This window comes from Danio rerio, chromosome 14, assembly GCF_049306965.1.
Source record: "Danio rerio strain Tuebingen ecotype United States chromosome 14, GRCz12tu, whole genome shotgun sequence".
Lineage (NCBI taxonomy): Eukaryota > Metazoa > Chordata > Actinopteri > Cypriniformes > Danionidae > Danio > Danio rerio.
Window position 1 is genome coordinate 277501 of NC_133189.1, and position 15000 is coordinate 292500.

The following is a 15000-nucleotide window of genomic DNA, read 5'->3' on the forward strand; positions in this document are numbered from 1 at the left end:
CAGCGCTACCCACTGCGCCACCGTGTCGCCCATAATCACAATATTAAATGCAAGAAATCAATAGTGGAAGCTGCTGCTGTGCTGCTCCGGTGTTCTCCTTCCCTGACAGAAACACACAGGCTCGAACTTTACACAGAGCTTGATCAGGCATCGCTGTTAAACTCGGGTTACAAACACAACCCAGAACTGTTTGTGTTCAAGAGCTGATTTGTCCAGTACATCAGGGATTTAGGTCTGTGAGAGGAGGAAGTGCACTTCCTAGAGCACTAAAAATACAGCACCACATCCTCCACTACTGCAAAGCCCACAGCAGGACACACACACACACACACACACACACACACACACACACACTCCCTACAAAATTGTGGGTTGTATTAACCAAACGTTGGGTTAAATATGTCAAACCTAACAGCTTGATGGAAACTTAATTTATTTGGATTAAAAACTAAATTATTTAATCTAAGTTAAAAAACACAACACTGAGCAACAACAACTCAACATGTCAGTGTGTACCCTGTTTATCAGTCACTCACTCATTTTCCTGCAGCTTAGTCCCTTTATAAATCAGGGGTCGCCACAGCGGAATGAACTGCCAACTATTCCAGCATATGTTTACACAGTGGCCTTCCAGCTGCTACCCAGTACTGGGAAACACCCATACACACTCATTCACACACACACACACACACTCGGGCAGTGTAGTTGATCAGTTCCCCTATAGCGCATGTGTTTGGACTGAAACCAGAGCACCCGAAGGAAACCCATGCCAACACGGGGAGAACATGCAAACTCCACACAGAAACACCAACTGAACTCAAACCAGTGACCTTGCTGTGAGGCCACAGTGTTAAGCACTGAGCCAGCCGCTGTTTATCAATGTAAAAATGTTATTTCTATTTTACAATAAAATCAGCGATCGGCTTGTAGAAATATGCTGGGTCTTCTTTACTACATGCTGGATCGAATATAAAGTCAGAAATGCTGGGTTTTTGTAACCAACCTTTGGGTAAAATATGGACAAACCCAGCTATTGGGTAAAAAATGTCATTTAACTTTAGAACAAATGAATCCAGCATTTGTGAGAGTGCATTCTGTTCATCAATGCAACGTGAATAAGATGCAGTATAAAATATATAGGGTTTAAATATATGTAGTGTTTCAAATGTAACAGCGCTGTAAGAGTTAAAAAATGTCATTTAAATATTAATTGAAAAAGAAAATCTAAATTAAGCTTGTCCATATTTGACCCAACGTTAGGTTACAAACAAACATTTTTAGCCATTTTAAGAGCGTAGTCTGTTTATTAAAGCAATGTGAATATATATTCTGTTTATTTAACAGTAACAAATTGCTGGGTTGTTTTTTAACCCAACAAATGTGGGCAAATGCAAGAGTTGATTGTCATTTAAATTTAAAAAGTTAATCTAAAATTAGCGCGAGGCAGTGGCGCAGTAGGTAGTGCTGTCGCCTCACAGCAAGAGGGTCACTGGTTTGAACCTCGGCTCAGTTGGTGTTTCTGTGTGGAGTTTGCATGTTCTCCGTGTGGGTTTCCTCTGGGTGCTCCGGTTTACCACACAGTCCAAACACATGCGCTATAGGGGAACTGGGTTGGCTAAATTGTCTGTAGTGTGTGAGTGTGGATGTTTCCCAGAGATGGGTTGCAGCTGGAAGGGCATCCACTGCATAAAATCTTGCTGAATAATTTGGCGGTTCATTCCGCAGTGGCGACCCCAGATTAATAAAGGGACTAAGCTGACAAGAAAATGAATGAATGAATGAATGATCCATTATTGTGTTTGAGTTCATATTTGACCCAACGTTTGGTTAATACAGCCCAGCACAGAGTTTAAGAGAGCACACAGCTAGTGCCCTCAGTAGTGCTCTCCTCTGACCTCGGCCTTTACTGTCATCACCGCTTCAGCCCACAGTAAAATAAGCACAGAAACACACATTACCAGATGCTCAGCACATACGGCTCTCAGCACAAACAGCCCAGGGCTCTCGCTGCTTTATAAACCTTCCTAAACGCAAGAATACATTTGTTCATGAATGATTACAGCTCATGATCATTTCAAGTGCTCCAATCAAGTCAGGATTTAAGCTAAACAAGTTTACTTAGAGTTCAGTTACTGCTGTGTATTTGTGTAGTTTTTTTTTGCGTGAGAAGAGGCGAACACACTGTTCTATAGGGCAGACATATCTGCACAGAACAGATCATGTTTTGAGCATACAAGCAATTGTGCATCATCAAAACACGACTTTACTGCATGCAGAATTGATAGTGTGTGTGCAACAAGCCCGTTTTCACACTCCAACATCACCTTTTGACCACAGAATTAATAATGCGTCTATAACATCCATTCTGCACACTCGAAACATCATCTCCTGCATGCTACATTTTAAAACGTGCATGCAACAAGTCTTGATGTAAACTCAAAGCACGATTTTTAATGTGCAAAATTGATAACGCATGTATAACAAGGCACTCAAAGCATGATGTTTAGCATGCAGAATTATTAACACACATGCAACAAGCCATTCTGCACCCTAAAACATGATCTTTGCACACGGAATTGTTACAAATCTGACCCCATCCAGCAGTGTTTTGTGCATAAGGCACATTTATAAATGAGACCCCTGCACTTTTCCAGCATCCTAAGTGTTCCTCCAGTTGGCGGAGCCCTAATCTGACCACCCAAACGCACTTTAATGCATTTATTTGGACGGCTTTAACAATCTTCCTGCTTCCTGGAGCAGGCGGCGTGCGGAGCCTGTTTCAGGCTTGAGCTGCGATGATGAGTTCAGACACAACGCCTCCTCTGTGGGACCCGCTCAGCAGAACTGCCCTAAAACACTGCACTGTATGAAGGTCACGGGGATCCGCTTACAGGTCAACACACACACACACACACACACACGCTCAGTGTCACCATCAGCGTCTGACATCACTCTGAAAACACTCGTAAAACAGACACACACACACACACACACACTCATGAGATGGTCTTTAAAAGTCCGGTAGAAACAAACCCTGCAGAATGAAGTCATGGCACAGGAAACGTTTCGATCCACGTGAGCTCAGAGATGCATCGATTCAATAATGCTTAGGTAAATTAATTACATGTCTCTTATTGATTACTCAAGATTGTCTTAGAGAAGACTCTAGAGGAGACTGCTGAGTTTTTTACTAGGTGTTTTACATCAAATGCAGCACAGTACATGCTGTTTTTAAAATGTACATGCTTCTAAAATTCAAAATAATACAAATTATGGTCATTTAGAGCTTTTTTCCAAAAAAACTTGCAATTGTCAAAATAACATTATTCCACTAAATATTGATTAAACATCTTCTGAAGTCGAAACATTGGCATACAGTCTGAAAACACTCATAAAACACAGACACACACTCTCATGATGTAGATCCCTCGTCCCCAAAAATCCTCCTTCCTCATTTTGAATGGGCTCATTCACAGAGCTGCACTTTAACATCTCCAATAAAGTCCGAAACCTCATCGCGAACCTAAAGTTAAAGCTGTAAAGCGCCTGCAGATTACCTACGAAACTGTATAATATAGCCTACAGCTGTAGAAAAGTACAGTACTGAGCCATTTGTTTATATTACTGTAGTGGTTGTGTTACCATAGCAACAGTAGAATCACAACAACAGATCAATTACTATAATGGTTGTGTTACCATAGCAACAGTAGAATCACAACAACAGATCAATTACTATAGTTCTTGTGTTACCATAGCAACTGTAGAATCAAAACAACAGATCAATTACTATAATGGTTGTGTTACCATAGCGACTGTGGAATCACCACAACAGAATAATCACTAATATAGTTGGGTTTTTGCTAGATCGTATACTGTTGCAGTCGGCAGTTAACAAGAATTATTTATATTATTTATTAAATTTCCCATTTATTGTATTTTCTTCATGTCGACCCCCACCCCAACCCTAAACCCAACTGTCACAGTATTGTAAAATATGAATTATTGTGATAGTGTCATAAAAAAGGATGCTATATTGATGTGCATATCGCACTGCTGGCCGGCACCGTATTCGATCTAGACTTCACCATGTAGTTGTAGTGTTGCCATAGCAACTGTGGAATCAGCACAGCAAATTAATTCCAGTGCTTTACTAAACTAAGGTTCAGAAACACTACAGTATTTACTATCATTGACTATAGTATTTAGTTTAGTTGGCAGATGTTTTCCATCCAACTGGGAATGCTTTTAACAGCTCAGCTAATGGATCGTCATTTATTATAGCAATAGTTCTGTCATCTTGTACTCACCCGCACACCGCTCCACACCGGCATGACTTTCTCTCTTTTCAGTATGTTTTTTTACCTGTACAATGGAAGTCAGTGTTTTGTGTTCCACCAATGAGAGACAGTCAGTCATACAGGTTTGGGATGACATGAGGGCGAGCTAAGGACACGATGTTCCATCCTGAAAAAAGAAGTTTATTTTAGCGTAGGTGTTTTACTTAATGGAATGTTCTGCTAAAGCTTTAATAAAGTTGTTCTGATGTTAAGAAAAAAAAGAAAACCAATAGATTTCACAACCTGAAGTAAATCATAATTTGAGTTGTTTTCCATCAAAATTGTGAAGGTAAAGCTATGAATGTTCCTATGTTTAGGAACATCTCTGTGTATTTTCCATCCAATGGGTCGAGTGCAGGGGTGTCCGAACTTGGTACTGGATGGCAGGTTGGAGCTAAACTCAACAGGACACCGGCGCTCCAGGACTGAGTTTGAGAACCCGTGGTCTAGTGTGATCTACTTAATTGATGGTTGTTTTGCGAGATAGAATTTTTATTTTAAGGGGAATAACCTCACGACAGTTCAGCTAAAACTGAAACTTCTGTCATCATTTATTCACCTTTCACTTGTATAACCTGCTTTACTTACTTTATGTCTTAACAAGACATTTGGGTTGAATATTTTAATTTTATTTAAATTGCAAAAGTGAAATAAACTATTGGGTCTGTCCATATTTGACACATTTGGTTACAAAAAATGCATATATATATGAGCAATTCCATGAAAATGTCAACCTTGCCATGAAAAGAAAAATGTTTTCACCAAAATAGCGAAACCGTTTCTACATTTTTTGCGCAGGCAAGTGTTTTACAGTACTTTGAAAATACTTAAAAATGTCTCTGTCAATGTTTTCAAACTATTATATTTGATTTACCAAAGTCAAACAAATGGCAATTTCACATCCGTCACATCCATAACGAAAAAGTGTCACATCCATAACAAAGCTTTTCCCTCAAAAATGCAATTATGTCAAAATAAAATAAAATCAATCAGTTTTGTTCTATAAAGAGCCAACTCTTATCCTTTTGTTGAGCATTATTTATTTTGGGTTGTGTAGTTTAATTCACAGAATTTCTACGAAATATGTTGTATACTGTAAACTCGCAGACTTTTTTTGTCACATCCATAACGCTTATTTATTTTCCTCATTTAAAGTATAAACATGTTCACAGATTGAATTTTTTTGATCCCATAACTCTGTGGTTAGTTGTTTTGGAAAATATAAACAGATGGTTCAATATAATGTTAACGTATACTTTCTCTGCAAATTTATGTTTTGAATTTTTACTGCAAATGTCACATCCATAACGCTGGAATCAGCCATATATATATATATATATATATATATATATATATATATATATATATATATATATATATATATATTTATATATATATATATATATATATATATTTTTTTTTTTTTTTTTTTTTACAATAATATAGCAGTAAGAGCTTAATTAAAATTAAGCCGATAGTTAATTTGGTGGTTTGTCCATATTTGACCCATTAGGTTACAAACAATATTTTTGGAGTCTAGTCTGTTTATCAATGAAAAAACTACTAATTCTGTCAACATTTACACATTTTACTTGTATACAAACCTGTTTTATTGAACACAAAAGAAGATATTTTGAAGAATGCTGGAAAGCTAACCATTGACTTCCATATTTGCTTTTCCTACTATTTTAATGTTTGGGGGAACTATTGATTAAAACCGGGTGAAGAATCATTCATAGTAATCTCATTGACATTAATTACAAATTAAAATGGGAATAAAATGAGAAAGTCTTGTAAAAACACTCTTGTTTGATCAGTGTTGTAATATAGAGCCCTATAAAGGGTTAATAGAAAACACTCTTGGCTAGATGTCTTTCTTCAGGGAACAGAGTGCTGCTAACCATTAAGTACTGTGATATGTCAAGTAGACAAGCAAACATTTGTGTAGCATAAACCTGCTAAATGGCTTCTTACCTGTGTTAAATCATACTCTGGGTCGGGATGATTCCTACATGTGTTTAATGTTAGCTGGTGGTGTTCGGTTAAAATCCCTCCTCGCCGTTAACGGACACTCGACAAATCAGTCACGTCATCACTCAAAGCGCGCGCGCGGGAAATAGCCCGAGTCCCCGGCGACCCGCCGCTCATCTGTCAAACCTTCAGCCCTTTTCCTCGCATTATTTTCCACCATATATTATTCTTTCCTCGCGTCTTTTTCGAGTAGGCCGGGAGTGCGGTGGGTGTTTGAACTGGAAGCGTCTTGCCGTTGTTTTCTTTCCTAAAACACCTGTACAAACAGCGCCTGCGCCAAGTGACGGAATCTCCTCGGGAAGCGCGGGAACTGCGACTGAAACGCAACACAATCTTCATTCGGCCATTCTTTGCGCCTCGGTTATCGTCGCCGGTATACACAGAGATCATTAAATAGATATGTTTAGTGTGTTTATTTCATTACGCCACACACACAGCCTAAATAGCTGCAATAACACTTTATAAGGATTAAACTCATTACAGGCCCAACTGACTAACTGCAAGCGTTTTGGCAAGGGTTTCTTCAAGTTAATAGCATGAAAATAATGAAAATAATCACAGATTTATATTTATAAATAAATTTTAAACATGTTTTTGTGAACTATATTATCAGTAAATGACTCTGTGAGATGTCCACGACTGAACTATAACTATGAAGACAGTATAAAAACATCAGACTATTGTAGAACGAACATTAAAACATTTAAATGTTTTAAAAAATAAGGAAATTTGCTGTTCATTTACTCACCCTGAGGTCATCCAAAATGTAGATTTTTTTCTGCAGCAGAATATTGATATAGGCTATTTACTGAAACCAGACCTGTTAGGCCAACAGGCAAAACTAATGTAATATTTCAGGCTCCTGATGATGAGGTCTTATAAAGCATCCGACAGCTTTAATTTAACAATAAACAAATCATCCATGACTATGGACAGAAGCGTTACGTTACTCGTTACGTTCGTGTGCTGTCATTCTGATACACCCCACATGTAAAATACTGCAGTAATTTATAGCAAATACTGTAGTGTATTAGAACCATACTATAGTAAAGTACTTGAATTGATCTGTTGTGGTGATTCTGCAGTTGCTATGGTAACAACTACTATAGTAATTGATCTGTTGTTTTAGTTCTACAGTTTCTATGGAAACACAACCGTTATCGTGAATCATCTGTTGCAGTGATTCTACAGTTGCTATGGTATCACAACAATCATAGTAAATAATCTGTTGTAGTATTTTATAGTTGCTATGGTAACAATACAACTTTAGTAATTGATCTGTTGTGGTGGTTCTACAGTTGCTATGGTAACAACAATTATCGTAATTTATCTGTTGCATGATTCTACAGTTGCTATGGTAGCACAACAACTATAGTAATTGTTCTGCTTTGGTGATCTTACAGTTACTATGGTAACAATAACTATAGTATTTATTCTGTTGTGCTGATTCCACAGTTGCTATGGTAACACAACAACTATAGTAGTATAAACATGCGACCCAATACTTTAGGTATATTATACTACAAAACTTAAAACATCCTACAGTATTTGTTAGAGTTCAGAAAATTGGTTAAGCGTTGTATAATACACTCGACTCATTCTAGTAACTACAGTCTAATTTAATCACGACTGTTCCTCATTATAGTGTGAAAAGTGTAGTATAGTGCACTGCAGTTAATATCTCTCTCTCTCTCTGAGCGGCTGCGCATGCGCAGTAAATGAATCGTCACGCCGTGTGTGATAATAATAATAATAAGCGTATAATTCCACATCAGCTGAAGTGATGAGCGCTGGACTCGGCCTGAACAGCTCGTGTGTAAGTGCTGTCAAGAGGAGACTATTTCAAGCGCAATTACTCAGCGGCATCACGTTACAGTAAATTACCGGCAGACGTTTGAATGATATTAATATTGGACAATATTCCTGACCACATGTCTACATCCTGCGCCGCATTCATACATCTTCTGAGCGTGGGATTTGGAAAAGACACTTTTTTTACTTTTCCAGTGGAATGAAGATGGAGAGGGGAAGGAGAGAACGCAGACGCGCGTGTCGGAGACTGACATTTATTCCTAAAAGACGCTCTACAACACCTGGAGCTTACAAACACATTCAGCATTTCAATAGAAATATTCAGAGGTCATATCATCACACCGCTATAAGCAGAGGGGTCCGGGCGTCCTGCGGAAATGAAAACACACACACACACACACACACACACATCAACAAATCAGTCAGACGGTGTTTACAGGCCGCCTGCACACACTCAGCACAGCTCGGCTCTGTGTGACAGCAGATTACTGCTCCAGTGTGAAGCTCATGAACATCACATATCTGTCATGAACATGCAGCGGCAGCATTAACCAGCTTTGGCTCCCCAAACATGCCCTCTTCCTTCAGTTGGCCAGGGAGGTTTCCTTTACAGAAATAGAATGTTTCCACAACCTCTGATCAACATTGCCAGAACGTTCCCGTAACCTCTTCACCCTGCTGCAGCACGAGTGAATTCATCATCACATGGAGGATTACATATGAATATTTACGGTTACTTCATGGTTATAAACAGCAGAATCTCTGTATTGATTCCTCTATATTTTCATTTCAGGGGGGCTTTAACAAGAATAGCCAGTTCAGAAGCGCAGGGGAACGCCAGGAGGATGTGTGCCGTCACATCAGAGATACTCACTCTCAATGCAGAAATACTGTCAACTGAGTCATGATTCAACATGAAGAAGTGCTGAGATTACATGATCAACACACACACACACACACACACACACACACACACAGATCTCAGACGGCCGGCTGGCTGGATCACTGGATGACACACATGGAGCTGCGCGGAGGGTTGACGGCTCGAGCCACAGACTCTTGACTGTAGTTCACGATATCTGCTTTGACCACCTGCTGCACACACACACACACACACACACACACAGAGAGAGACCTTCAGACACAGTATTTATAATGTAATCATTTTGAGATCATTAAACGATGAACACATTAACACACCTCTGTATTATTATTCCAGTAAAGACAGAGTAATGCATTTACACAGCGAAGGAGATGAACACACACACACACACACACACATACACATGAACACAAACATACACACACACACACAGTAGCAGAGATACACAAATGCTTATACAGACACACACACACACTTGCACACTCGCAGAGACCCGTTCTACACACTTACAGAGACACACCCTCATATTCATACACACTCTCACAAACACACACACTACAGACTCGCAGACACAAACACACAGATACACCTGCACACACACATATGAGCAGAACACACTCAATACATTCACAAACACAGAGATAATCAGATACACACACACACACACACACTCACACTTGCTGTTATTGCACAGAGCAGATCTTGCTCGGATTGTTGTCTTGTCTGATCGGTCCTTCATCCTGAGGATAATCCACCAACTCTGCTTTGACAATACGCTACACACACACGTGCACACACACACGTGCACACACACACATGCACACACACACATGCACACACACACAATGGAAATGGAAAAATGAAGAAACAACAGAGAATGAGTTTCATGCATTAGAGAGAGAACGGTGAAGACAGAGAGAAGATTTACAGATGAAAACATCATGACGGAGAGCTGATGAGTGTGTGTGTAAGTGTGTGTGTGTGTGTGTGTGTGTGTGTGAGTGTGTGTGTGAGTGTGTGTGTGTCACCTGTGACTGCTCCATCTCTGCTTTATTCAGCTTGATGCCCAAAATCTCAGCTGCCAGCCTCTGAAAACACAGAAACACCTGCACACACACACACACACACACACACACACACATCAGCAATGCATGACTCCTGCGCAAACATAACCATTACACGCTTCACGCGTGCACACACACGGTTTCATGTCACTCACATCTTACATCCAATTCTGATTTCTTCATCATCAAATGTGTGTGTGTGTGTGTGTGTGTGTGTGAGAGAGAGAGAAAGAGAGTTAGTGTGTGTTTCAGTGTATACTTGTGTGTGTATGTTTGTTTGTGTGTGAGAGAGACTGTCTAAGAAAAAGAGAGTGTGTGTGTGTGTGTTTGTGCGTCTCAGAAAGTGTGTCTGCAAAGTGTATATGTGTGGTGAGAGCGTGTGTGTGAGGAAGTGAGTGCTGTGCACGTTTAAAAGTGTGTGTGTATGCATATGTGTGTGTGGTGCATGTGTGTGTATGAGAAAGTGAGTGTTGTGTATGTGCAACAGTGTGTGTGTGTGAGTGTGATGTGTTTAGGTGTTGTATGTGATGTTTGACTTTCTGATATGTGTGTGTGTACGTGCGTGAGAAAGTGCATATGCATGTAAGAGCGTGAGTGTGTTAGTGTGTGTATGACTAAGTGTGTATGAGTGTGTGTGTGAATGTACATGTGTGTTAGCTTGCATGTGTTAGTGTGTGCATGTGTGTTAGTGTGTGTTAGTTTGCATGTGTGTTAATGTGTGTGACTCACAGAATCTCCCGTCTTGGCAGACACAAACTGACTGACGAGTCCATTTTCCTGACAGAACCGCTGATGCTTCTCCATCTTCACTGTCCGCATGTGCTCCAGATCAACTGCACACACACACACACACACGCGCACACACACACACACACAGGAATAAACAGAGAGTGAGCCGTCTCGGACTGAACTATGACAGTAATCTGTCTGAGCGACTGACACACACCTGTAAAGGCAGGATATCATACAGAACATTAGACATCTGAGCCCCGAGGACACACACACACACACACACACACACACACACACACATTCTGGAATCTGGTCGTCAGCAGGACTGTGATTTAGTGAACGCTCAACAATAGTGTTCTGACAGCCGAAACACACCCTGTCTGTGTGTGTGTAAGTGTGTAACAACTACTTTTTTTTGAAGCTACATTAAAGAAATTGAGAGACCACAAAACAACTTTCAGAGATTCATGTGTATTTAGAAATGTATATGACAGCAGGTATGAATAATTATTGTTACACACTGGGGATATGAAATGATCAGCAGTCAACTCATTAATGATCACTATTAGACAGAAATAAGCATTCGATAAGTGTCTCTCATTGAATCTAGTATTTATAGCAATCCAAAAAAGATACCAACAGTCCTTAAGTGAATCACATGAAAGATCAAGTTCAGCAAACAGTTCATCAATGGCTGGCCATGGAATCAGTAGGAAAGTGGATGGAAAAAGTCTGTGGATATGAGGATGGATTGTCCAGGTCCTGTTTTGATGACTTAAAGTGGATACCAAAAAACCCTCTGCATATAAACAAACATACAATCAAAACCTTGCCAACACCACACAAAACATATGTACAAAACCGAAATATATACAAAAAAACAGGCCTACTTACATCTGAGATATAAGAACAAAAATGTTCCTCAAATAAGGGCATCAACAAACAACAGCGCAGTGAAGAAGCCTTTCCATGTGCTAGGCACCATACTTCCTGCCTACTGCTTCTTCTCTACCTCCTTTTAAGCAGATTGGAGACTTACTACCTAGATCGCCCTCTAATGGGTGAGATAGCTACTACAGGTAGATATTTCAAATAGTAACAGGAAAACTGTTACACACCCCTTCCCCTAAAGAAAAGAGTTATACAGTTCCATAAAATTCCTTCAACTTTTCCACATGGTAAGTATCACATTGACTGGGTTTATCAAGCATTACCACTCTGTAGTTGACATTATTTACCTTTTTTACAATTTTGCCAGGACCTTGCCATTTCGGAGCTAATTTGGCCATAAAGGAATCTGCAGCTCGAGACAGAGGGTGTGTGAGGATCCAAACCAAATCTCCTTCCTCAAAGGACTTTGGTTTTCTACGTTGATTGTAGTATTTTCCTTGTCTCTCTTGTGCTTGGCTGGTCTTTGCAATCACTTGCTCAAGGAAAGCTTTCTGCCTTTCAAGGGTGTTATATGCTAGATGGTCTGGATTAGGTGGTCTCTGGATCAGCCTGTCTAGAGGACCCTTCAACTTACGTCCCAAAGCAACTTCAGCTGGAGTGAAACCCGTACTTTCCTGCCATGCTGAGTTAATGGCATACCTGAACTCAGGGATCCATTTATCCCAGTCCCGGTGATTGTCATGGACATAAGAGGACAACATTGTTTTTAGGGTTCGGTTTATCCTCTCAGTTAAGTTGGTCTGCGGATGATAGGCAGTACTGAGCTTCTGAACTACTCCCCATCGCTTGCAGGTCTCATTGAGCAATTGGGCTGTAAATTGAGGGCCGCGGTCAGAGACGAGATATGCTGGAGTTCCCCATCGAGTGAACATCTCTTTTGTCAGGATGTTAGTTATGAGGTGAGTTTTTGCAGATCGTAAAGCAAAAAGTTCCACCCACTTGCTGCAATAATCCACAAAGACTAATAAGAATTCATTCGATCGATTACTTTTTGGGAAAGGACCCATTAGATCCACTCCAAGCATATAGCCAGGCTCTACTACGGGTGTTGACTGCAACAAACCAGACAGTTTCGAGATTCTCGGTTTATATATTTGACAAGTCTTACACTGGGTGCAAAAGCTCCAAACATCCTTACGGATTTCAGGCCAATAGACACTGTCAAGTAATCTCTTCAAGGTTTTCATCCTTCCTAAGTGTCCACTCAGTGGATTTGAATGGGCGAAGTGTAAAAACTGTTCTCTCAGTGATGCAGGGATGACTAGTTGGTAAACACACCCTTGATCTTTGTTAGGCACCCTGCGAAAGAGGTAGTCATTCTGTACACAATAAGCAATGCGGCTGGAATCTGTGGTGGCTTGCTTAGCTGCTTCCCATAGAGCTTGCAAAGAAGAATCAAGCTTCTGAGCTTTCCCAATTTCATCCCAGCTGACTGGCAAATTAGGATCAGTCTTGTTAGCCTGGCAGATGGCAATATGACCTACAATCTCTTGCCCTGGTATACCTCTGGATAGGGCATCAGGTACCACATTGCAGGACCCCTTACGGTACTTGACCAGGAAACTGAAACATTGTAGTCGTAATGCCCATCTGGTTAAGCGTGAAGATGGTTTAGGGTTATTGAAAACCCAAGTCAGCGCAGAATGATCCGTCAGTACTTCAAAGTTTCGTCCTTCCAAATACTGCCTCCACTTCTCTACAGCCCACACGACCGCAAGACATTCCTTCTCTGCAGTGGAGTATGATTTTTCTGCTCCATGTAAAAGACGTGAAGCATAGGCAATGACGTGTTCTGCACCATCAAAATCCTGTGTCAATACAGCTCCTAGTCCTATGTCACTGGCATCAGTCTGCACTCTAAAGACTTTGGTGAAATCCGGGGGCATTAATACTGGTGCTCGTTGTAGTGCATATTTGAGATCATCAAAGGCATTTTGACATTCAACTGTCCAGTTCCAGATTGCATTCTTACCTTTCAGTGCATACAATGGAGCAGCTCGCTCTGAGAAGTGAGAAATGAACCGATGGTACCAACTAGCAAGACCTAAAAATCTCTGTACCTCTTTGAGATTTTTTGGGACAGGAAAATCCTGAACTGCTTTGATTTTAGTGTCTTCAGTCCGTACTCCTTCCTCAGAAATAACATGTCCTAGGTAAGTAATGGTCCTCTGCAACATAGAACATTTCTTGAGATTGAGTGTTAAACCAGAGTCTTGCAATTTTGCAAAGAGTAGCTTGAGATGTTGAAAGTGATCTTGGATGGTTTTTGAGTAAACCACAATGTCGTCAAGATAGACAAAGCAAAACTCTCCCATGTAGTCTCTCAGAACATTGTTCATGAGCCTCTGAAAGGTTGCAGCAGCATTTCGCAGGCCAAAAGGAAGACGAAGAAACTCATATTGGGCATTTTTGGTGACAAAAGCAGTCTTTTTGATGCTGTCTTCATCCATTTTTACCTGCCAGTAGCCAGATTTGAGGTCTAATGTGCTAAATATGGTTGCTCCATACAAGGACTCAAGGATATCCTGAATTTGAGGCATTGGAAACCCATCAAGAGGAGTCTTGGAGTTCAAAGCTCTATAATCAACACAAAAGCGGGTACTGCCATCTTTTTTAGGCACAAGTACAACTGGTGATGCCCATGGAGATACAGAAGGTCTTATAATGCCTTTGTCAAGCATTCTTGCTATTTCCTCATCTATAAACTTCTGTTTGTTGACTGGAACAGGATAGGCCTTCTTTCGCACAGGAATTTCATCAATTGTATGGATTTGATGATGAATCAAGTTGGTTTGACCTAAAGTTTCAGTGCATACAGTGGGCCAATCAAGCATCAGTCCTTCTAGTTGACGTCTATGGGCTTTAGAGACATCAGCTCGATCCACTAACTCCTTTATAATGGTTAGATCAGTAGAAGGCGTTGGTATTAGAGGTAGTGCAAGGTGCAGACTTACTATTGGTGAAGGGGAGGAAGAGGTGAAGGAGTGGATTACCCCATATTCTTCAGGTAAAGAATAGGAAGAATTTCTAAAATCGACTGTGATTCCAGACATCTTCAAAAATTCCAGGCCCAACAAAACAGGAAAAGCCAAGTCACAATCTTTCATTACATATGCTCTGATAGGATAGTCATGTCCGTGGATGGTAGCCTGCCAAGCTATCTTCCCCAAGGCTGATTGTACACATCCAT

The 15000-nt window shown here is 40.4% G+C and overlaps 2 protein-coding genes across 3 annotated transcripts in view; both read right to left on the minus strand.

The window, feature by feature from the left end:
* hs3st1 (heparan sulfate (glucosamine) 3-O-sulfotransferase 1) overlaps positions 1-6630 on the minus strand; it is a 43628-nt gene extending 36998 nt beyond the window's left edge. Inside the window, exons 1-2 of one of the 2 annotated variants that reach the window (XM_073921500.1) lie at positions 6312-6630; positions 4363-4464 (exon numbers count right to left, since the gene is read on the minus strand). The gene's annotated coding sequence lies outside the window, so the exon portion shown is untranslated. The remainder of the gene's footprint in view (positions 1-4362; positions 4465-6311) is intronic. The other variant, XM_073921501.1, reaches the window with a different exon arrangement.
* A 1790-nt stretch (positions 6631-8420) lies between these two features.
* rab28 (RAB28, member RAS oncogene family) overlaps positions 8421-15000 on the minus strand; it is a 20547-nt gene continuing 13967 nt past the window's right edge. Inside the window, 3 exon segments of the mRNA NM_199752.1 lie at positions 8421-9275; positions 10092-10169; positions 10857-10960. Of these exon segments, the coding sequence (NP_956046.1) occupies positions 9183-9275; positions 10092-10169; positions 10857-10960 (275 nt within the window). The 3' untranslated portion in view covers positions 8421-9182.